The sequence below is a fragment of the Hemitrygon akajei genome, chromosome 8 (genome assembly GCF_048418815.1).
Source record: "Hemitrygon akajei chromosome 8, sHemAka1.3, whole genome shotgun sequence".
NCBI lineage: Eukaryota > Metazoa > Chordata > Chondrichthyes > Myliobatiformes > Dasyatidae > Hemitrygon > Hemitrygon akajei.
Window position 1 is genome coordinate 53,875,411 of NC_133131.1, and position 25,948 is coordinate 53,901,358.

At 42.6% G+C, this 25,948-nt stretch overlaps 1 protein-coding gene across 1 annotated transcript in view; it reads right to left on the bottom strand.

The window, feature by feature from the left end:
- Window positions 1-25,948, bottom strand: part of LOC140731911 (protein CASP-like) — a 725,429-nt gene that overhangs the window by 31,856 nt on the left and 667,625 nt on the right. The window contains exons 17-21 of the mRNA XM_073053890.1: window positions 20,153-20,256; window positions 8,997-9,113; window positions 6,659-6,742; window positions 1,164-1,220; window positions 1,003-1,083 (exon numbers count right to left, since the gene is read on the bottom strand). Coding sequence (XP_072909991.1) covers window positions 1,003-1,083; window positions 1,164-1,220; window positions 6,659-6,742; window positions 8,997-9,113; window positions 20,153-20,256 — 443 coding nt within the window. The remainder of the gene's footprint in view (window positions 1-1,002; window positions 1,084-1,163; window positions 1,221-6,658; window positions 6,743-8,996; window positions 9,114-20,152; window positions 20,257-25,948) is intronic.

Genomic DNA, 25,948 nt, shown 5'->3' on the forward strand with positions numbered 1-25,948 from the left:
GCTTCCACAAAGCACTTGTAACACATTTCCTGCACCCTGTGTAAAAAAAATACCACGCTTTTGAACTATCCCATCTTGAAAGTATATTGTTTTGTGTTTGACATTCCTACCTTGGGGGAAAAGATTCTGTGTACAACATCTATGCCTCTCAAAATGAAAAAAAAAGCTCTATCGGGTCTCCCCTTAGCCTCGGACACTCTGGGAAGAACAATCCAAGTTTGTCCAACCTTTACTTCTAGCTCATCCCCTCTAATCAGACAGCAACCTGGTAAACTTTTTCTGCACACTCTTTACAGTCTCCATATCTTCTCTATAACGGGGGCGATCAGAACAGCACACAATATTCCAAGTGTGCTCTGAATTACATTATATATAGCTGCACCTTGACTTCCTTACTGTTATACTCAGCATCCCTACCAATGAAGAAAAGTCTCTGTTACCACCTTGTCCACCCATGTAGCCATTTTCAGTGAACTCTGGACATAGACTTCAAGATCCCTCTGTACCTCAGTGCTATTGATGGGTCTACCACTACCTTTATACTTTCTCTTTTCATTTGACCTCCCAATGTGCAATACTCACACTCACCCAAATTAAACTCCATTCTCTGCCCATATCTGGAACTGATTTATATCCCAATATGTTCTCCGATAGTCATTTACACTGTCCACAACTCCACCATATCTTGTGACAACCACAAGTTTGCCCATCCACCATTCTACATATTCATTGACATACAATTGAAGACACGATCTCTATGGAAAATCATTAATCACAGACCTCCAGCTAGAATAACAGCCTTCCAACCCCTGCTCTCTGTCTTCTATACCCTGCATCCCATGCATCTTTATCTTCTTGTCCAACCTATCCTGAGGAACCTTATCAAATCCCTTAATAAAGTCCGGGCCAATATCATCCACTTGCTTTCCCATCAAATCCTATAAACATGTGAACAACTTCCTGTAACATCCCAGAAAGCATGTGAAGTTAGAATCTACTCACAAGGAAGACAAGGCAGTGCAGCAGCAGAGTATAGAAAAAGGCAATGGTCCGAGCCAATTTGCTTGACAGGATGATGCGGCCCTTGGATAAAGAAGAAACTCAGACAGTGATCAGAATGCAAGAGTTCCCTGATTTGAAAAGCAGTTGTGGATCATACTCACCATGCTAAGGGTGGCCTTGTCCCAGGGGCTGAGGCTCAGGTACCTGCGCTGGCGCTCCTAGAAACCAGAGTGAGTACAGTGAACACATTTCACAACAAGGGTCACACAAGCCGAATAATTAACAAAAAAGAAGTGATAGGTTTCAAAAGTACACATTCCATGGGATATTTGGGTAAAGGGTCTGCAGGTGTATAGTTTTTGAGAAACAAGACCATGTGAGAGAGAGAGACAGAGAGGGAGAGGGGGGGGGAGGGAGGGAGAGAGAGAGGGAGGGAGAGAGAGAGAGGGAGGGAGGGAGGGAGAGAGAGAGAGAGAGAGAAAAGAAGGGAAGCATAATGAGAGAGAGAAGGGGAGAGAAAGGGGGCAGAGAATGCAGAGGGTGGAGTGAGTGGGTCGGAAGGGAGCAGAGAAAAAGGGTGGAGAGAGAGAGAGCGAGGGCTGAAGGGAGGGGGTGTGAGGAGAGGGGGCTGGAGGGAGGGGGACACAGTGAGGGGGTGGATGGAGAGAGGGGGTCAGTGTGAGCAGGAGCGTAAGGACAGGAAGGGGGCAGAGTGAGGGATGCGGTGTGATGGGGCAGAATAAGGGAAGCAGAGTGAGGGAACAGAGAGGCAGAGGACAGCAGAGAGAGAAGCAGAGTTATTGGTGGAGTGACAGGGAGAGGCAGAGTGATGTTCAGGAACATGAAGTGAGGGCAGGCTGCTGTCTTCATTCTAAGCCTGGACAGTAAATTGTCACCATACATCAAAGGGTCCAAACCGACTGAAGGTACCTGTATTCCTGAGTGAGGTGAGTGATCTGGAAATATTATGTGGCATCATCAACATTTGTCTTTAGTAGCAACTCACTGAACTGCTTCATTGCACATAGGCAAGTGGGCAGATAATGGAAAGTCATGAAAGCAACAGGGTTGCTGAAGTAGGTAATTATTTTTTCAATATTGACTGGGACTCCCTTCATGGCAGAATTGTTAGGTGCTTCCAGAAAAACTTCTACTCACAGCATGCAAATAGCCCAACCAGGGAAGGTTGTACACTAGAGTCTGTATTTGGAAATGAGCCTGGCCAGATGATCTGTTACAGTAGAACAGCATTTTGTAATCATAACTCATAACTCCGAAAGTAATCACAACTCAGTAAGTTCTACGATAACTATAGTAATGATACCATAGGACAGTGGGGGAATGTATTAACTGTGGGGGGGGGGGGGGGAGGAGGGGAAGGAAGGCTATTTACTCCTAGGTGGTAGGTGGGAGCTGGTAAGAGTAGATTAGCTGTGGGTTTATTGAATAAATTCAATCAGACGTGGGAGTTTTTTAAGGATCAGCTGGTCAGAATCCATGACCAACATGTTCTTGTGATGAAGTTTTGAGGGCACAGATGTTGAAAAAATTAGTCAAAAGAAAAAGGAAGCAAATGTAAGGTATAGGAAGCTGAACTCATACACGACCATCCAACAGGGGTGTCATTTTGACTGTATGAACTCATACAGGACCATCCAACAGGGGTGTCATTTTGACTGTATGAACTCATACAGGACCATCCAACAGGGGTGTCATTTTGACTGTATGAACTCATACAGGACCATCCAACAGGGGTGTCATTTTGACTGTATGAAATCATACAGGACCATCCAACAGGGGTGTCATTTTGACTGTATGAAATCATACAGGACCATCCAACAGGGGTGTCATTTTGACTGTATGAACTCATACAGGACCATTCAACAGGGGTGTCATTTTGACTGTATGAAATCATACAGGACCATCCAACAGGGGTGTCATTTTGACTGTATGAACTCATACAGGACCATCCAACAGGGGTGTCAGTTTGACTGTATGAACTCATACAGGACCATCCAACAGGGGTGTCATTTTGACTGTATGAACTCATACAGGACCATCCAACAGGGGTGTCATTTTGACTGTATGAACTCATACAGGACCATCCAACAGGGGTGTCAGTTTGACTGTATGAACTCATACAGGACCATCCAACAGGGGTGTCATTTTGACTGTATGAACTCATACAGGAACATCCAACAGGGGTGTCATTTTGACTGTATGAACTCATACAGGACCATCTAATAGGGGTGTCATTTTGACTGTATGAAATCATACAAGACCATCCAACAGGGGTGTCATTTTGACTGTATGAACTCATACAGGACCATCCAACAGGGGTGTCATTTTGACTGTATGAAATCATACAAGACCATCCAACAGGGGTGTCATTTTGACTGTATGAACTCATACAGGACCATCCAACAGGGGTGTCATTTTGACTGTATGAACTCATACAGGACCATCCAACAGGGGTGTCATTTTGACTGTATGAAATCATACAGGACCATCCAACAGGGGTGTCATTTTGACTGTATGAACTCATACAGGACCATCCAACAGGGGTGTCATTTTGACTGTATGAAATCATACAGGACCATCCAACAGGGGTGTCATTTTGACTGTATGAAATCATACAGGACCATCCAACAGGGGTGTCATTTTGACTGTATGAAATCATACAGGACCATCTAATAGGTGTGTCATTTTGACTGTATGAAATCATACAGGACCATCTAATAGGTGTGTCATTTTGACTGTATGAAATCATACAAGACCATCCAACAGGGGTGTCATTTTGACTGTATGAACTCATACAGGACCATCCAACAGGGGTGTCATTTTGACTGTATGAACTCATACAGGACCATCCAACAGGGGTGTCATTTTGACTGTATGAACTCATACAGGACCATCCAACAGGGGTGTCATTTTGACTGTATGAAATCATACAGGACCATCCAACAGGGGTGTCATTTTGACTGTATGAAATCATACAGGACCATCCAACAGGGGTGTCATTTTGACTGTATGAAATCATACAGGACCATCTAATAGGGGTGTCATTTTGACTGTATGAAATCATACAAGACCATCCAACAGGGGTGTCATTTTGACTGTATGAACTCATACAGGACCATCCAACAGGGGTGTCATTTTGACTGTATGAAATCATACAAGACCATCCAACAGGGGTCTCATTTTGACTGTATGAACTCATACAGGACCATCCAACAGGGGTGTCATTTTGACTGTATGAAATCATACAAGACCATCAACAGGGGTCTCATTTTGACTGTATGAACTCATACAGGACCATCCAACAGGGGTGTCATTTTGACTGTATGAAATCATACAGGACCATCCAACAGGGGTCTCATTTTGACTGTATGAACTCATACAGGACCATCCAACAGGGGTGTCATTTTGACTGTATGAAATCATACAGGACCATCCAACAGGGGTCTCATTTTGACTGTATGAACTCATACAGGACCATCCAACAGGGGTGTCATTTTGACTGTATGAAATCATACAAGACCATCAACAGGGGTCTCATTTTGACTGTATGAACTCATACAGGACCATCCAACAGGGGTGTCATTTTGACTGTATGAAATCATACAGGACCATCCAACAGGGGTGTCATTTTGACTGTATGAACTCATACAGGACCATCCAACAGGGGTGTCATTTTGACTGTATGAAATCATACAGGACCATCCAACAGGGGTGTCATTTTGACTGTATGAAATCATACAGGACCATCCAACAGGGGTGTCATTTTGACTGTATGAAATCATACAGGACCATCCAACAGGGGTGTCATTTTGACTGTATGAACTCATACAGGACCATCCAACAGGGGTGTCATTTTGACTGTATGAAATCATACAGGACCATCCAACAGGGGTGTCATTTTGACTGTATGAAATCATACAGGACCATCCAACAGGGGTGTCATTTTGACTGTATGAAATCATACAGGACCATCTAATAGGTGTGTCATTTTGACTGTATGAAATCATACAAGACCATCCAACAGGGGTGTCATTTTGACTGTATGAAATCATACAGGACCATCTAATAGGTGTGTCATTTTGACTGTATGAAATCATACAAGACCATCCAACAGGGGTGTCATTTTGACTGTATGAACTCATACAGGACCATCCAACAGGGGTGTTATTTTGACTGGAGGTCTGTGAACAGTGGCCTTCTACAAGGATTAGTGCTGGGGCCTGTGCTGTTTGTGAAACATATGACCATAAGACATAGGAGTAGAATTAGGACATTTGGCCTGTCAAGTCTGCTCTGCCATTTATTCATGGCTGATCCTTTAGTCCCCTCCTCAGCCCCACTCCTGAGCCTTCTCCCCATAACCTTTGATACGTGACCAAACAAGAACCTACTCAGCTCTGCCTTAAATACACCCAACGACCTGGGCTCCACAGTTACAAAATGATAGGGACAAAACTGCAGGTAGGTTGACTAGTAAATTTGTAGATGTCATAGAAATCGGCAGTGTAAAATGAGTTCAAAGTATACAGCTGAAAGTAGACCAGATGAAATTGCGGGCAGAGAAGGTAGTGTAGCAGTTAGCATGCTCAGGGTGTACTGGAGTTCACAGTTCAACTCTGGTGCCCTATATAAGAAAGTTTGTACATTCTTCCTGTGTGTACACAGGGTTCCTCCGGTGTCCTCCACTATTTGTCATTGTAAATTGTCCTGTGATTAGGGTAAGGTTGCTTGGTGGCTCCCCCCAGTGGGCTGGAACTGTATCTCTAAATCATGAAGTAATTGATTAATTAATTAATTTAAAAGGTGAGGTGCTGTGCTTTGTCAATTGTATGAGACAAGTATAGAGTATAGAAATGGCAGGATCTTTTGTAGACTGGCCAGTACAGAAGGTGTTAGGAATGCTTGCCTTCAGTGGTCAGAGTATTGAGTATAAAAATCAGGAAGTCATGTTGAAGTTGTGTAAAGCCACATTTGTAGTTCTGGTTCTGTATTACAGGAAGGATGTGGGGGCTTTGGGGGACAGTACAGAAGTTTACTAAGATGTTGCCTAGAGTAGAGAATATTAGCTTTAAGAGAGATTGGACAAATGGATTGTTTGCTCTGGAATATCAGCGGCTGAGAGGGGATGTGATGGAGGTTTATAAGATTAAGAGAGAAATAGATACCATGGATAGAGCATTTTACCCAATGGGGAAATGTTAAATTCTAGGAAGCATAGCTTGAAGGTGAGGGGGGGAAAGTTGAAAGGAAATGTACAAAGCATTTTTTTGTATTCAGAGAGTGCCAAGTACCTGGAACGTGCTCTCAGGTAAAGTGATGGATGCAATTACAATAGTGACATTTCAGGGGCAGCTAAGCTGACAGATGACCAGGCAGGGAATGGAGGGATGCAGATCATCAGCATGTGATTAGTTTAATTTGGGAACATTGTCAGCACAATCATGGCGAGCAGAAGTGCCTGTTCCAGAGCTCCACTGGTCTATGTTCTAACTCCAGCTGGAGGCCATGAAGTTCTTTGAACCTGCTCTGTATTCATCAACTCCAAGACCTCATATGTCTGCTAACTTTATTTTGGTGCCTCTTACTCAAAATTACAATACATGTTAAATAAGGTTGTGCTTTTAGAATGTCCAACCTTCCTGCTGAAAGAGGCAAATGGGTCTAGACGCTCTTCATACTGCGAGGAGTAGCGCAGTTCGGTGTCATCACTGCTGGAGCCCTGTGGAGATAACAGCCGGCATCAGAAAATACAGCAGTTATTCTGGTGTGTGACCGACCAGTTACGGTGTCAGTGTTCATGGCCAGGGCACAGTGCCAGCATTTTGGGCTGCGACATGGTGCTTTGATCAATGAACTAAGGAGACTTTCTCTTGTCAGATCACATTCATCCACGTAAATCACAAAATGTCTTATATTTTCCACATTTTATTATTACACAGGATACCATTCCAACCTTCTGGGTTTCTTTTGGCTCACATAGAAGTCCTGTTCATCATTAATTCTTCCTGTAATCCATTTTCCCACATTATATCAACTCTCCTAGATTCTATCATTCATCTTCACACTGGGAACCTGCATGACTTTGAGATGTGGAGAAAACCAGGGCATGAGAGGAAACACATGTGGTCACACAACACCACTGACTATATTACTGACAAGTCCCACTGATGACTCCCTCACTGACCCCTACTCACACCTGACCTCCTCCATGACCTCCACAACTACCATAACACATACAAAGGCTGCACTCATCAAACACCTTTCACATTCACAAAGATTGGGTAACACCAGCATATGAAAGAGGCAATTACAATGGACTCCAGTTAATTGGGCCATTGATTAATCGGGGCAGCCATTTATTTGGTACAACTCTTAAAAATTTGGGACAATATGCCACTTAATTGGGGCAGGAGACTGTTGCCAAACAATTTCTAACTAGTGTCAGTTGTTTGCACTTGAGTGGCCGATAGGCACTACACTGTGTTGCAGCGATTCTCATCACTGACAAATGGCAAGAAATAAGCAGTGACACAATTTGGAATTGTTTTGCTCACCAAAGTTTCAAGCATTCAGGCTTAGAGTGCCAGAAACAGCCAGGAGTGCAAATGGAACAATTTCACTACTTCAATAATTCAGGAACTATTAATGTATTGACAATCATCTTGAATGTTACAATGAAAATGAAGATTTTGAGAATGCACTCATCTAAAGCATTGTATGAAGGCAGTCCATTATCTGCACTAGGTGTCTTTGCTAATTTTGTTCATTTACATTCAATCAAAATACCACGGCAGATGAATTCCTCTGTTGATAACTTTTAGAAACTAATACAGAGTTTTATAGTACTTTAGAGGTATTGGTGGTGCTCTAAATTGTTCTGTATTTCATTTAAGTACATAAATTGTTACTTGGTTAAACGGTATTTTGCTTTTTTTATATGCTTTCCATGCTTCTATTTCCATGAAACTTCAGCTAATTGGGGCAGACATTTAAATTGGACGAAAATGAACTGGTTCAGACGTGGTCCAATTAACAAAATCCAGTGTATAAAAGAATTTAAAAAAACTTTACATTTATAAAAATAAAAAACCCACTGTCAGTGGTAAGGCTTAAGTTGTTAATCCTGCTTTGATGAGCTGCAGTGATGCAGCAACATGCCTTCTACCAAGAGGGGTTGTCTTCCCTTTATAGCTGCAGTTAGCATTGCTCAGGCAGCTCGGTAAAACCTCAGGAAGGTGGCAGGATCTTGCAGCGCAATTTTGTGCCCTTTAATGCACTGAAAGTGGCAACACAAGTAGACAGGGTGGTAAAGAAGACACATGGAATACTTGCCTCTTTGGTCAGGGTGTTGAATAGATTACTAGACAGTATATGGAGGAATCTAAGGTGGAGGGTTATATGGGGGGGGGCAGGGTTTAAGGGTCAGCACAATATTGTGGGCCGAATGGCCTGTACTGTGCTTTGTTCTTTGTAAATGTTAGTAAGTCATGTTGCCACTTTGTAAAAATTTGGTGATGCTGCATTTGGAGTGTTGTGTACATTTCTAGTCACTGGAGAGGATGCAGGAGTGGTTCACCAGAATAAAGTTTGGATTAGAGGATGTTCACTTTAAAGAATGTGGACAAACTTGGAATGAAAGATTTTTTCTTCACAGACAATGGTAGGATCCAGGGGAAGTGGTAGAAGCAACACTTCAGAGGCATTTAGACAGATGCGTGAACAGGTAGTGGATGGCAGGGTACAGACCATGAGCAGACATATGCACCATGGTCAGCACAAACATCATACGCTGAAGGACCTGTTCTGTGCTGCACTGTTCTATATTCTGAGATCTGGTTGTAGTGCTGGCAGTCAGATGGAAGACCTGTCCTTGCTTTCCCCTGAAACATGCAAAGGGCTGCGGTACACTGTGTTGGTCTGTTGATCAATGCCATAACCTGCTTCAGCTACCACTTACAAGTATTTGTACTCACTCTGCCAGAATAATTTTGCAGAAACTTGATCTTCTCATACAATTTGATGTTGTCAGCACGCAAGTTGTCCAATTCATTCTGAAGTGCATGTATTGTTTGTTGCATCATGTGATTGTCCTGGAACACAAAATGGAAGACTGAATCCTGGAAATGACCCATGAATATAGATGTATGAAATGACTGTCCTGTTTTACATTTCACTGTTCACCACTGGAAATTAAAGTCATAGAGTAATGCAGCACAGATATGGGCTCTTTGGCTCAACAAGTTCACGGTGATCATAGCGCTCACCCAGCTAGTCTCAATTTCCTGCGTTCAGCCAATACCCTTCCAAGCCCTGCCCCAGCATGTACTTCTCAAATAATATGATTGTACCCACCTCAACCACTTCCTCTGGCAGCTTGTTCCATATGCTCACCACCCTCTATATGAAAAAGTTCCATTTAAATCTTTCCACTCTTTGATTTATGGCCATTCCCCTCAAAAATAAGTAAACCGCTTTGGATACTCTTGTGGGGGATGACCTCCCGGGGGAATGCCACGGTGACCGGATTACAGGCACTGAGCATGGGTCCATCGTGCAAAAGGGAAAGAGCGAGAGAAGGGAGTGGTGGTGTTAGGGGACTCAATAGTCAGGGGAACAGGCAGGAGATTCTGTGGGGATGTGAACAGGACAGCCAGATGGTATGTTGCCTTCCAGGTGCCAGGGTCAGGGGTGTCTCAGATCCCGCCCACAACATTTTGGAGAGGGAGAGAGAGCAGCCAGATGTCTTGGTACATATTGGTACCATGACATAGAAAGGAAAGCAAAGAGGTCCTGAAGAAATTTAAGACAGCTAGGTAGAAAGCTGAGAAACAGGACCTCCAGAGTAGTAATTTCTGGATTGCTGCCTGTGCCATAAGCAAGTGAGGGTAGAAACAGGATGATTTGGTAGGTAAATGTGTGGCTGAGAAGCAGGTGCAGGGGTCAGGGCTTCAGGTTCTTGGATCATTGGGATCTCTTCAGGGGGAGGTATGACCTGTACAAAAGTGACAGGTTGCACTTGAACCCAAGAGGGATGAATATTCTCGTGGGCATGTTTGTTAGAGCTGTTGGGGAGGGTTTAAATTAATTTGGCATGGGGGTGGAACCGGAGTGATGGGTCTCAGGACAGGATGTAAAGAAAGCAAAGATAGTGTGTAGTCAAGACTATCAGGAGGGCAGGGAGATGATTGGACATAGTCACAGCCAACAGGGTGAATATCAAAACATTAGGGATGCAAGATCAAAAATGGTAGCAATTACGGCACTCAAGGTGTTGCATCTCAATGCGCAGAGTATAAGAAATAAGATGGGTGATCTTCTTGTACTATTACAGATTGCCAGGTATGATAACCATATAACAACTACAGCACGGAAACAGGCCATCTCAGCCCTTCTAGTCTGTGCCGAATGCTTACTCTCACCTAGTCCCACCGACCTGCACTCAGCCCATAACCCTCCATTCCTTTCCTGTCCATATACCTATCCAATGGACCACAGAATACAATAGGAAATAGAAAAGATGTGTTAAAAGGGCAATGTTATGATAGTCATGGGAGATTTTAACATGCGGGTTGATTGGGAAAATCAGGTTGGTAATGGACCTCAAGAAAGTGAGTTTGTTGAATGCCTAAGAGATGGCTTTTTAGTGCAGTTTGTTGTTGAGCCTACTAGGGGATCAGCTATACTGGATTTAGTGTTATGTAATGAACCAGAGGTGATTAGGGAGCTTAAGGTAAAAGAACCCTTAGGAACCAGTAGCATATTTCAGTGGAGTAAGGGAAATTACAGTGGTATGAGAAAGGAGTTGGTCAAAGTAAATTGGAAGGAGCTGCTGGCAGGGATGTCAGCATAGCAGCAATGGCGTACTTTTCTGGGAAAAATGAGGAAGGTGGAGGACATATGTATTCCAAAAATGAAGAAATAGTCAAATGGCAAATTAGTACAACCATGGCTGAAAAGGGAAGTCAAAGTTAATGTAAAAACAAAAGGGAGGGCATACAAAAACGCAAAAATTAGTGGGAAGACAGAAGACTGGGAAGTTTATAAAAACGTACAGAGAGCAACTAAAAGAATTATTAGAAGGAAAAAGATGAAATATGAGAGCAAGCTAGCAAATAATATCAAAGTGGATAGTAAAAGCTTTTTCAAGTATGGTAAAAAATAGAGAGATGAGATTGGATATAGGACTGCTAGAAAATGAGGCAACAGAAATAATAACAGGGACAAGGAGATGAGCAAATGAGCTAAATGAGTATTTTGCATCAGTCTTCACTGTTGGCGACACTAGTAGTATGCCAGATGTTGTAGTGTGTGAAGGAAGAGAAATGGGTGCAGTTACTATAACAAGGGAAAGTATGCCCAAAAAGCTGAAAGACCTAAAAGTACATAAGTCACCCAGACCAGATGAACTGCACCCTAGGATTTTGAATGAGGTAGCATTAGAGATTGTGGTGGCATTAGCAATGACCTTTCAAAAATCAATGGACTCTGGTAAGGTGCCAGAGGACTGGAAATTTGCAAATGTTACTCCAGTCTTTCAGAAAGGAGGAAGGCAGCAGAAAGGAAATTATAGACCAGTTAGCCTGACCTCAGTGGTTGGGAAGATGTTAGAGTCAATTGTTAAGGATGAGGTGATGGAGCACTTGATGAGACAAGGAAGTACAAAGTCAGCATGGTTTCCTTTAGTGAAAATTCAGCCCGACAAACCTGTTGGAATTCTTTGAGGAGATTACACATAGGATAGAGAAAGGGGGTGCAGTGGATGCTGTATATTTGGATTTTTGGAAGGCCTTTGACAAGTTACCACATATGAGGCTGCTTACTAAGTTGAGAGCCCGTGGTATTACAGGGAAGTTACTAACATAGTTAGAGCATTGGCTGATTGGAAGAAGGCAGTGAATGGGAATAAAAGGGTGCTTTTCTGATTGGCTGCCAGTGACTAGTGGTGCTCCGCAGCGGTCGATTTTGGGATCACTGCTTTTTATGCTGTATATAAATGATTCAGACGATGAAATACACGGTTTTGTTGCCAAGTTTGCAGATGATAAGAAGATTGGTGGAGGGGCAGGTAGTGTTGATGAAACACGTAGGATTCAGAAGGACTTAAGACAGATTAGCAGAATGGGCTGGAAAGCCGCAAATGAAATATAATGCTGGAAATTGCATGGTCATGCACTTTGGTAGTAGAAATAAATGAGTGGACTATTTTCTAAACAGGAAAAAAATCCAAAAATTTGAGATGCAGAGGGTCTTGGGAGTCCTTGTGCAGAACACCCTAAAGGTTAGCTTGCAGGATGCGTCGCTGATGAGGAAGGCAAATGCAATGTTATCATTCATTTCAAGAGGTCTAGAATACAAGAGCAGGGATGTGATGCTGAGGCTTTATAAGGCACTGGTGAGGTTTCACCTTGAGTACTGTGTACAGTCTTGGACTCCACATCTTAGAAGGGATGTACTGGCATTGGAGAGGGTCCAGAGGAGCTTCACAAGGATGATTCCGGGAATGAAAGGGATATCATACATGGAACGTTTGATGACTCTGGGTCTGTACTTACTGGAATTTTGAAGGATGAGTTGGGATCTCATTGAAACCTTTCGAATGTTGAAAAGCCTAGACATTGTAGATGTGGAAAGGATGTTTTCCATGGTGGGAGAGTCTAGGTCAAGAGGGCACAGGGTCAGGATAGAGGTGCGTCCATTCAAGACACAGATGTGGAGAAATTCTTTTAGCCAGAGGGTGGTGAATTTGCAGAATTTGTTGCAGTGCAGCCGTGGAGGTCAGGCCGTTGAGTGTATTTAAGGCAGTGATTGATAGGTTCTTGATTGGACATGACATCCAAGGTTATGGGGATAAGGCTGAGAACTGGGGTTGAGGAGGAGAAAAAAAGGATCAGACATGATTGAATGGTGGATTCAATGCCTACACAAAGGCTTTTTAAAGCAGCTTATGCTTGAGCCTATTTGGGGAAAGACCACCTTAGATAGGGTGTTGTGTAAGAACCCAGATTTTATTAGTCAGATTAACGCAAAGAAACCCTTAGGAGGCAGTGATCATGATATGATTGATTTCATACTACATTTTGAGAGAGAAGCTTAAGTCACATGCAACAGTATTGCAATGGAATAAAGGGAATGACAGAGGCATGAGAGAGGAGCTTGTCCAGGTGGATTGGAGGAGGATACTGGCAGGGATGATGGCAGAGCAGAGGTGGCTGTGAATAGTTCACAAGGTGCTGGATAGATATGTCCCGCAGAAGAAAAAGTTTTCAAATGACAGGCTAGGCATCGGTGGCTGACAAGGTAAGTTAAGGACTGCATAAAAGCCAAGGAAAAGGCATATAAGATAGCAAAATTGAGTGGGCAGTTGGATGATTGGGAAGTTCATAAAATTCAACAAAAGGCAATTGAAAAAGAAGGGAAAAGATGAAATATGAGAGCAAACTAGCCGATAATATAAAACAGGATACTAGAAGTTTTTTCAGTTATATAAAGAATAAAAGGGAAGTGAGAAATGATATTGGACCATTGGAAAATGATGCTGGTGAGGTAGTAATGGGAACAAAGATGAAATTAAGAAATACTTTGCTTCAGTCTTTACTGCGGAAGACACGAGCTGTATGCCAGAGGTCCGTGAGCAGGAGTAAGTGCCATTGCTATTACAAAGAAAACTGCTAGGCAAACTGAAAGGTCTTAAGGTGGATAAGTCAGCTGGACCAGGTGCACTACAACCCAGATTTCTGAAAGAGGTTGCTGAGAGATAACGGAAGCATTGGTCATGATGTTTCAAGAATCACTTGATTTTGGCATGGTCCCAGAGGACTGGAAAATTACAATTGTTACTCCATTCTTTAAGAGGAAATAAGACAGAAGAGAGGAAATTATAGGCCTGTTAGACTAACCTCAGTGCTTAGGGAAGTATTGGAGTCCATTATGAAGGGTCAAGGTTGCAGGGTGCTTGGAGACTAATGATAAAATAAGTCAAAGTCAGCATGGTTTCTGTCAAAGGAAATATTGCCTGACAAATCTGTTACCATTCTTCGAGGAAGAAGCAAGCAGGGTGGACAAAGGAAAGCCAGTAGATGTCTTTTATTTAGATTCTCAGAAGGCATTTGATAAGGTGCCGGACATGAGGCTGCTTAACAAGATAAAATTCTATGGTGTTACAGGAAAAATACTGGCATGGATAGAGGAATGGCAGGAGGTAGCGAATGGGAATAAAGGGGGCCTCTTCTGGTTGGCTGCCGGTGACTAGTGGTGTTTCTCAGGGGTCAGTATTGGGGTCCTTACTTTTTACATTGTTCATCAATGATTTAGATAATGTAAATTATCTCCGGTCAGGTGCCGGAGGATTGGAGGATAGCTCTTGTAGTTCCGTTGTTTAAAAAAGGCTCAAAAAGTAAGCCGGGAAATTATAGGCTGGTAAGTTTGACATCGGTAGTAGGTAAATTATTGAAAGGAATACTAAGAGATAGGACCTACAAGTATTTGGATAGACAGGGACTTATTAGAAACAGTCAGCATGGCTTTGTGCGTGGTAGGTCATGTTTAACCAATCTATTAGAGTTTTTCGAGGAAGTTAACAGGAAAGTGGATGAAGGGAAGGCAGTGGATGTTGTCTACATGGACTTCAGTAAGGCCTTTGACAAGGTCCCGCATGGAAGGTTAGTTAGGAAGATTCAGTCGCTAGGTATACATGGTGAGGTAGTAAATTGGATTAGACATTGGCTCAATGGAAGTCAGAGAGTGGTAGTGGAGGATTGCTACTCTGAGTGGAGGCCTGTGACTAGTGGTGTGCCACAGGGATCAGTGCTGGGTCCATTGTTATTTGTCATCTATATCAATGATCTGGATGACAATGTGGCAAATTGGATCAGCAAATTTGCTGATGATACAAAGAGTGGAGGTGTAGTGGACAGTGAGGAATTTTTTCAAAGTTTGCAGAGGGATTTGGACCAGTTGGAGGAATGGGCTGAAAAATGGCAGATGTAGTTTAATGCAGACAAGTGTGAGGTGTTGCACTTCGGTAGGTCAAACCAAGGTAGAACATACAAGGTAAATGGTAGGACACTGAGGAGTGCAGTAGAACAGAGGGATCTGGGAGTAGATACATAATTCCCTAAAAGTGGCGTCACAAGTAGATAGGGTTGTAAAGAGAGCTTTTGGTACATTGACCTTTATAAATCAAAGTATTGAGTATAAGAGTTGGAATGTTATGGTGAGGTTGTATAAGACATTGGTGAGACTGAATTTGGAGTACTGTGTGCAGTTTTGGTCACCTAATTACAGGAAGGATATTAATAAGGTTGAAAGAGTGCAGAGAAGGTTTACAAGGATGTTACCGGGACTTGAGAAACTGAGTTACAGAGAAAGGCTGAATAGGTTAGGACTTTATTCCCTGGAGCGTAGGAGAATGTGGGGTGATTTGATAGAGGTATATAAAATTATGATGGGTATAGATAGAGTGAATGCAAGCAGGCTTTTTCCACTGAGGCCAGGGGAGAAAAAAACCAGAGGTCATGGGTTAAGGGTGAAGGAGGAAAGGTTTAAAGGGAACATTAGTGGGGACTTCTTCACGCAGAGAGTGGTGGGAGTGTGGAATGAGCTGCCAAATGAAGTGGTGAATGCGGGCTCACTTTTGACATTTAAGAAAAACTTGGACAGGTATATGGATGAGAGGGGTCTGGAGGGATATGGCCCAGGTGCAGGTCAGTGGGACTAGGCAGAAAAATGGTTTGGCACAGCCAAGAAGGGCCAAAAGGCCTGTTTCTGTGCTGTAATGTTCTATGGTCACTGTGACAAAGTTTGTGGATGATAAGAAGATAAGTGGGGGGGGGGGTGGGTAGGTAGTGCTGAGGAAGCAATACAATTGCAGCAGGACTTAGACAAATTGGAAGAATGGGCAAAAAAGTGGAAAATGGAATACAGTATTGGAAAATGCATGATAATGCATTTTGCTAAATGGAACAATAGTGCAGACTATTATCTAAATGGGGAGAAAATTCTAAAATTCAGAGGTGCAAAGGGACTTAGGAATCCTTGTGCAAGACTCCCAGAAGGTTGTGTCTGTGGTAAAGAAGGTAAATGCAATTTGGCATTTATTTCAAGGGGAATAGAACATAAAACAAGCAAATAATGCTGAAGCTTTATATGATACTTGCCAATGGTTTTGGGCCCCTTAACTCAGAAAGGGTGTTGGAGGGAGTCCAGAGGAGGTTCATAAGGATAATTCTGGGAATGAAGGGGTTAACATATGAGGGGCGTCTGGCAGCTTTGGGCCTGTACTCACTGGAATTCAGAAGAATGTGTGGGAATCTCATTGAAACCTATCAAATGTTGAAAGGACTAGATAAGGTGGATGTGAAGAGGATGTTTCCTCTTGTGGAGGTATCCAGAACCAGAGGGCACAGCCTTAAAATTAAGGGGTGAGCTATTAGTGCAGAGGTAAGGAAGAATTTTTTTAGCCAAAGAGTGGTGAATCTGTGGAATGCTCTAACATAGCCTGCGGTTGGGACCAATTCTTGGGTATAAATTGGAAGTTGACAGTTTCCAGATTGGTCAGGCATCAAGGGATATGGTGAGAGGCAGGTGTATGGGGTTGAATCGGATCAGGGATCAGCATGATGAAATGGCAGAGTGGACTCGATGGACTGAAAAGCCTCATTCTGCTCTTATGTCTTATGGTCTTAAGCACTCAACTTTTTTCCAGTGAGAAAAATATATTGATTTCTAAACTGAAACTTCATGTAGAAGACAGTAAAAGTTTCAGTCAAGTGAGCTTTTGAAACTGAAAAAGCTTTATTGTAAGTTGCAACACACAATATGTTGAAGGAGCTCAAACAATCAGGGTTTCAGGCTGAGACCCTTCTTCATGATTCCTTATAAAATACAGTTTTGAGTATTGTCTCACGAGTTTCAGGAAACAGATACACTGAAACAGAAGTACTGTTTGCGTGACTACAACAAGCATTTCATATCCATCCGTTCCAGAGACTCCAGTGTGAGCAATTGGTTCCATAAGAACACATGCTATATGAACTGTGATGGCCCATTTCCACCTGAAATAAATACTTCATAAATACTGAATAAATCATAAATACTGAGGGTTATTCTGCATTAAGATGATCATTTTTAAATCCAGGGGCATTGAGGAAAGAAGACCTAAATGAGAAGTTAGTACAGTTCTTTGAACACACCCTTTGCCTTGTGCTGATGTCAGTTTATGTGACATCAATTCCCCATTTCTGAGGTGAACCATTTCAGTTTTTCATGGCCTTAAGAAATCACACTCTGAAATGGTCAGTCGTTTATTACGTAACTAATGCATTAACTACTAGTATCACTACTACCACCACAACTACTACTACTACTGGGGAAATTACTGATAAGACCAGGGCAGAGCTGAATCTGCATTTGCTTTCTGTTTCACCAAACACTCATAGCCCTCATGGGGAGTGCTCTGTAAGTTCAGTCACTGGGATTTGGACTGTTCCATGGTACCATACCTGGGAGTGAAAATGGAGAGTTAGTTCCACCCTTCTAGTCCCAGAAGCCCACCTCAGCAATTTTCACAGCAGCAGCAAATTCAATTGAACTGTCAGTGCAATGTGTAAAACAAAACCCACAGAAAGGCTCCTTGTGTTTAATGTCTGTAGAAGGGATACAGGTGCTTTCACACGTGATCAGATGGTCCGTGGGAAACACTGTGTAAGTGGAACCAAGTCCTCTTCTACCTATGCAGGCAGTCACCCAGCCAGCTTTCACAGGACAGAGAACATAGCACAGGAATGGGCCAACCTGTTCATTTGCCTGCTCAGATATCTCTTAAAAGTTGCAGTAAAAAAGTTGGCAAGTTATATAAAACTTTGGATATGCCACATTTCGAGTGTTGTTTGTAGTTCTGGTCACCCCATTACAGGAATGAGTCCTGACAGTCTCGGACCAAAACGTCGACAGTGCTTCTCCTTATGGATGCTGCCTGGCCTGCTGCGTTCCACCAGCATTTTGTGTGTGTTGTTGTTACAGGAATGATGTTTTGGCTTTAGTGAGAGTGCGGAAGAGGCTCATCAGGATGTTACTTTAAAATAAACTGAAATCTTAGAATTAAGACTGCTCGTCATTCCTGCTTCCAGGAAGAACCCTAAGGATCAGAAAATAAACAGAGACCCAACACAGTAAACGGCAAGGCACTAAGCAGTGTGGTAGAACAAAGGGATCTGGGAATACAGGTATATAATTTATTGAAGGTGGCGGCCCAGGCAGATACGATTGTAAAGAAAGCTTTTGACACATTGACCTTCATAAATCAAAGTATTGAGTACAGGAGATGTGATATATGTTGAAGTTGCATAAGATTTTGATGAGGGCTAATTTGGAGTTTTGTGCAGTTTTGGTCACCTATCTACAGAAACAATGTAACTAAGGTTGAAAGAGCATAGAGAAAATTTACAAGGATGTTGCTAGGAGTGGTGGACCTGAGTTATAAGGAAAGATTGAAGTTAAGACTTTATTCCTTGAAATGTAGAAGGTTAACGGGAGAGTTGATACAGGTATACACAATTATGAGGGACATACATAGGGTAAATGCAAGCAGGCTTTTTGCAATGTGGATAGGTGGGGCTACAGCTAAGGCTCATGGGTTAAGGGTGAAAGGTGAAAAATTTAAGGGAATCATGAGAGAAAACTTCTTCACCCAAAGAGTCGTGAGAGTGTGGAATCAGCTGTCAGCACAAGTGGTGCATGCAAGCTCTATTACAACATTTAAGAGAAGTTTGAATTGGTAGATGAATGGTAAGGGAATGGAGGGCTATGGTCCAGGAATAGGTCGATGGGAGTAGGCAGTATAAATGGTTCGGCACAGACTAGGTGGGCCGAGGGGCCTGTTTCTTTACTGTAATTTCCTATGACACTATGAGGAACTTTGCTGAAAGCTTTACTAAAGTCCATGTAGACAACATTCACTAGCAAACTCTCATTAATTCCTTTTGTTGCCTCCTCACGAAACTCAATCACGTTTGTAAAACATGATCTCTCCCACATAAAACTATGCTGACTTTGTCTAATAAATCTGTGTTCTTCCAGACATGAGTAATAGCTATCCCCAAGAATCTTATCCAGTAACCTCTTCCTCAATGTCCAAAAAACCAAACAGCTGATCGTGGATTACAGGAGGAATGGAGGCTCGCCTCGATCAACATCAAAGGGACTGCAGCTGAGAGGGTGAGTAATTTCAGTTCCTTGGTATACATATCATGGAAGATCTCACCGGGACTATACACACCAGCTGTGTGGCCAAATAAGCACAACAGCATCTCTTCCACCTCAGGCAACTGAAAAAGTTCGGCATGAGCCCCCAGTTCCTCCAAACCTTCTACAGGGGCACCATTGAGAGCATCCTGACTGGCTGTATCACTGCCTAGTACAGGAACTGCACCAACCTTGATCATTGGGCACTGCAGAGAGTGGTATGGACAGCCCATCGCATCTGTGGATGTGCACTTCCCTCCATTGAGAACTTTTACAGCAGCAGGTGCATAAAAGAAGGCCTGGAAGATCATCGGGGATACCAGTCACCCCAACCATAAACTGTTTTAGTTGCTTCTGTCTGGCAACTGGTATCAGAGCATTAAATACAGGACCAACAAGCCATGGGACAGCTTCTTTTTACATGCCATTAGACTTATAAGTTCATATGTCTGTACATTGCAATGGAGTCACAACACAAAGATTTTTATTCCCTCATCTTGTGGGATGGATGTAAGATTCAAATCAATAAATTCAAATTCAAAATAAATTTAAATAATTTCCTTACCAGTGATGTGAAGTTCACTAGCCTATAATTTCCTGGCTTGTTTCTACTGCCCATCTTAAACACGGGGACCAACACTGCCTATTCTTTAGTTCTCTGAGACCTTGCTGTGGTAAAAGGAGATACTCACAATCTACATCAAGTTACCAATAATCTCCTTTTTTGTCTCTCAATAACCTCCCAAAGAATGGCAGCAACTGGATGGGCTTCTGAATTGCTGTTTACTTATGTGGTTCTAACATATGTGAAAACAATGTCCTTTCGAGGTTTAGCACTACCCAGCAAGATATTTTCTTTAAGTTCTGGCATTTATTATTATTTACATACAGATTCCAGCTCCTGGTTTCTTGCTCGGAACCTTTCTCTCTGACTTGAGATAATGGAGAGCAGGGAATCCATCTGTCCCTGTGGAATCTCCGAGCTTGGATAGGCTGCAAGGCAAAAATATATGTAATGAGTAAATCTCCTCCACATGTGTGAAATATATCATATACCTCTAACCTGGAGTTGTGTTCCCAGCTGTGGCCAAGTGTATTCTGGTGATTTCTTCTATCCACTCAGCTCTTCCTCCTCATCTCACACTCAACTGATACATCACCAGTGACATGTGCCAGTGAGTATAGGAATAGAGCGAGGTGGAGGATAAATGAATGGCTGATGGATTGGAGCAGAGATTCAGGTTTCTGGATCATTGGGACCTCCTTTGGGACAGGCTGTGATGTGTACAAAAAGGACGGGTTGCACTTGAATCCAAGGGGGACCAATATGCTGGCAGTGAGGTTTGCTAAGGCTACTAGGCAGAATTTAAACTAGAATTGCTGGGGGGTGGGAACCGAACTGAAGAGATGGAGGAAGGGGCGGTTGGCTCACAAATAGAGAAAACTTGGAGACTTGGAGAGGGAGAATAGGCAGGTGATAGAGAAAGGATATGCTCAGACCAATGGTTTGAGATGTGTCTATGTTAATGCAAAAATTGTCATGAACAAAGAGGATGAGCTTGGATTAGTACTTGGAGCTATGATGTTGTGGCCATTACAGAGACTTGTATGGCTCACGGGCAGGAATGGTTTCTCAGAGTGCCAGGCTTTAGATGTTTTAAAAAGGACAGGGAGGGAGGCAAAAGAGGTGGGGGCGTGGCACTGCTGATCAGAGATAGTGACACGGCTGCAGAAAAGGAGGAAGTCATGGAGGGATTGTCTACTGATTCTCTGTGGGTGGAAGTTAGAAACAGGAAGGGGTTAATAACTCTATTGGGTGTTTTTTATAGACCACCCAATAGTAACAGGGAGATCGAGGAGCAAATGGAGAGACAGATTCTGAAAAGGTGTAATAATAACAGGGTTGTTGTGGTGGGAGATTGTAATTTTCCAAATATAGATTGGCATCTTCCCAGAGCAAGGGGTTTAGATGGGGTGGAGTTTGTTAGGTGTGTTCAGGAAATTTCCTGACACAATATGTAGAAAAGCCTACAAGAGGAGAGGCTGTAATTAATCTGATATTGGGAAATGAACCTGGTCAGGTGTCAGGTCTCTCAGTGGGAGAGCATTTTGGAGATAGTGATCATAATTCTCTCTCCTTTACCATAGCATAGAAACATAGAAAGCCTACAGCACAATACAGGCCCTTCAGCCAACAAAGCTGTGCCAAACATGTCCTTACCTCAGAAATTACCTGGAGTCTCTTAAAATACTCTTATCATATCTGCCTCCACCACCATCGCCGGAAACCCATTGAATGCACTCACCACTCGCTGCGTAAAAAATTTACCCCTGACATCTCCTCTGTAGCTAATTCCAAGTACCTTAAAACTGTGCCCTCTTATCCTAGACATTTCAGCCCTGGGAAAAAGCCTCTGACTATCCACATGATCAATGCATTGGAGAGGGAAAGGAACAGACAAGTTACGAAAGTGTTTAATTGGAGTAGGGGAAATATGAAGCTATCAGGCAAGAACTTGGAAGCATAAATTGTGAACAGATGTTCTCAGGGAAATGTACAGCAGAAATGTGGCAAGTGTTCAGGGGACATTTGTGTGTCGCTTTGCATAGGTACGTTCCAATCAGACAGGGAAAGGATGGTAGAGCACAGGAATTGTGGTGTACAAAGGCTGTTGATAATCTAGTCAAGAGGAAAAGAAAAGCTTACGAAAGGTTCAAAAAACTAGGTAATGATAGAGATCTATAAGATTATAAGGCTAGCAGGAAGGAGCTCAAGACTGAAATTATGAGAGCCAGAAGGGGCCATGAGAAGGCCTTGGTGAGCAGGATTAAAGAAAACCACAAGGCATTCTACAAGTATGTGAAGAGCAAGAGGATAAGACATGAGAGAATAGGACCAATCATGTGTGACAGTGGAAAAGTGTGTATGAAACTGGAGGAGCTAGCAGAGATACTTAATGAATACTTTGCTTCAGTATTTACTACAGAAAAAGATCTTGGTGATCATAGGGATGGCTTACAGTGGATTGAAAAGCTTGAGCATACAAACATTAAGAAAGAGAATGTGTACCCCAGGCTATTGTGGGAGGTGAGGGAGGAGATTGCTGAGCCTCTGGAAATGATTTTTGCATCATCAATTGGGATGGGAGAGGTTCTGGAGGATTGGAGGGTTGCAGATGTTGTTCCCTTATTCAAGAAGGGGAGTAGAGAGAGCCCAGGAAGTTATAGACCAGTGAGTCTTACTACAGTCATTGGTAAATTGATGGAGAAGACCCTGAGATTTACGAACATTTGGAGAAGTATAATATGATGAGCAATAGTCAACATGGCTTTGTCAAAAGCAGGTTGTGCCTTACGAGCCTGACTGAATTTTCTGAGGATGTGACTAAGCACGTTGATGAAGGCAGTGCAGTACATACAGTTTATGTGGATTTCAGCAAGGCATTTAATTAGGTACCCCATCCAAGTCTTATTGAGAAAGTAAGGAGGCATGGGATTCAGGCGGACATTGCTTTGTAGATCCAGAACTGGCTTGCCCACCGAAGGCAAAGAGTAGTTGTAAGTGGCTCATATTCAGCATGGAGGTTGGTGACCAGGGGTGTGCCTCAGGGATCTGTACTGGGACCCCTCCTCTGTGATTTTTATAAATGACATGGATGAGGAAGTGGAGGGATGGGTTAGTAAATTTTCTGATGACACAAAGGTTGGAGGTGTTGTGGATAGTGTGGAGGGCTGTCAGAGGTTATAGCCGGACATTGATAGGATGCAAAACTGGGCTGAGAAGTGGCAGATGGAGTTCAACTCAGGAAATTGTGAAGTTGGCCTTTCCTCCTTGGAGCGACAGAGGATGAGAGGTGACCTGATAGAGGTGTATAAGATGATGAGAGGCATTGATTGTGTGGATAGTCAGAGACTTTTTCCCAGGGCTGAAATGGCTAACATGAGAGGGCATAGTTTTAAGGTGCTTGGAAGTAGGTATAGAGATGTCAGGGGTAAGTTTTTTTATGCAGAGAGTGGTGAGTGCATGGAATGGGCTGCCAGCGACAGTGGTGGAGGCGGATACAATAAGGTCTTTTAAGGGTAGGTACATGGAGCTTAGAAAAATAGAGGGCTATGGGTAACCCTAGTAATTTCTAAAGTAAGTACATGATTGGCACAGCATTTTGGGGCTGTAGGGCCTGTATTGTGCTGTAGGTTTTCTATGTTTCTATCACCATCAACTCAAAGTCTTCTGCATGAACTCAAAAGCTCAAACCATATGTTACTACTGATGCTCAGTCACTCAGCATTCTACCATCTCCAGTAAGTTAATTATGTTCACTTTCCTTAAATACTTGTTGTGCTTAAACTCTTATAACATGCATGGAGTTCACCATAGGCTCAGATATTGAAGAGGATTTAAATAGTTTAGGTTACTGTTTGTGACCTGCACGTGTTCAGTGGATTCAGAGGACAGGAGGAAAGAGACCGTATTTCTCACATTAACACAAAATATCCATCATTATTCAGCTTGAAACTGTTGTTGTCAGTGACTTATAACTTAAAACACTCAGCTGCCCAGGGTAATTCGTCCTGAATACTCTTCCATGGGCTAAGAGATAAGGTAGGAAATCCATCCATGAAACATGGTTGAAACCTATTGAATATTGAATGCCTCAACAGAGTGGACATGGAGAGGATGTTTCCTGTGGTGGGGGAGTCTAATATCAGAGGACACAGCCTCAGAATACAGGGGCAAACATTTAGAATGGAGATGAGGAAGAACTTTTATAGCCAGAAGCTAGTCATTGGATATATTTAAGGCAGAGGTTGATAGATTCTTGATTAGTCAGAGCATGATGGGATACGGGGAGAAGGCAGGAGATTGGGGCTGAGAAGGAAAATGAATCAGCCATGATGATGAGATGAGCCAAATGGCCTAATTCAGTTCCTATATCTTATGGTCTTATCAGTAGTTGTCTTGTGACCACCTGTGCATTTCCAATGAAGTAAACAGAGCTGAAAGGACAGAGATGTGGAGAACACAGAGCTCAGTGATACGCCTGGAGAACTGAACAGCACAGAAATGGGCCTGTAACGTTCTCGCTCGGGTGTAACGGAACGCTGAACTAAACGTCGAGTTAAACCGTAGTCAATGAAAACAAGGTCGCAGTAAGATTAACCATTTACTGTTCACTCTTCACATTAACGTATGGTGAAAACTGTTGATAAAACAATACAAGATTGGTACAATATTTGTTTCCTTCTAGATATCACATTTACATCGTGAATACTTGCAAAGGTAAAACTACAATAACTACATTACATTAAAGTGCAGCATACAGTCAGAATCTACCTACTCCATTGACTGCTTTAAATAAACTTCAACACAAACTATCCCGACTCTTTAACTAACGAAAACATAAACCTTATCAACCGTCGTTACTTTTAACAGAATCAGCGTTAACATTTTAATTCAACATATCGATTATCTCATGACTTACAGCGTTGCTTTCACTGTGTTTCTGGTGCGTAGAAAGAAAACCCTGCTTGCGCTGAACTGGCACATGTCTGCCCCCACCTTCCTGTCTTTTTCAAACCGGTATTTTCCCACAAGACGCGGCAAAACCGGATGTGACGTCATCGCATGCCGCGATATATTACAGACAATGAATTTACTTAAACAATCCTAACTTTAACAAAAAAATGCTAACAAACGAATTACTAAGCGAAAATATTATAAACTAAATAACTGCCATAAAGGCAGCACAGGGCCCTCAAATAACCTCTTCAAAAAACCTCCATCAGGTTTATGAGATATAATCTCCCCTGCACAAAACCATGTTGACTCCTCCAAATCAAGGATATCCCACTGCCCTACTCTCTCTACACTCATGACTGGGTGGCTAGGCTCAAACATCTTCTATAAATTTGGCAATGACACAACTGTTGTTAGCAGAATCTCGGATGGTAATGAGGAGGCATACAGGAGTGAGCTAGATTGGCTACTTTAATGGTGTCGTAACAATAAACTTGCACTTAACGTTAGTAAGACCATGTAATAGATTGTGGGTTTCAGAAAGGGGAAGTCAGAACAACCCTCATTGAAATATCAGTGGTGGAAAAGATGAGCAGCTTCAAGATCCTGGGTGTGAACATCCCTGAGGATCTACACTGGACCCACCATATTGATGCAATTACAAAGAAGGCATGCTCGCGGCTGTACTTCATTAAGAGTTTGAGGAGATTTGGTATGTCACCAAACACTAAAAAACTTTACAGATGTACCATGGAGAACACTCTGACTGTTTGCATCACTGTTGGTATGGAGGCTCCAATGCACAGGATCAAAAAAACAGCTACAGAAGGTTGTAGACTCAGCCATCTCCATAATGGGCACTATCACTATCTTCAAAAAGGCGGCATCCATTACTCAGGATCCTCACCCTCTGGAGAAATGCCTTCTTTTCATTACCACCATCAGAGAGGAGGTTCAAGAAGCTGAATACACACACTCAATGTTTTAGGAACAGTTTATACCCCTCCACCATCAGATTTTTGAATGGTCTATGAATCCACGAACACTATCTTGTTATTTTGTTCTCTTTTTCCATTATTTATTTATTTTTATATAACTCTTATTACAACTTCTAGTAATTTTGCACTAGTGCCACAAAACAACAAATTTTACAGCAAATATGAGGAA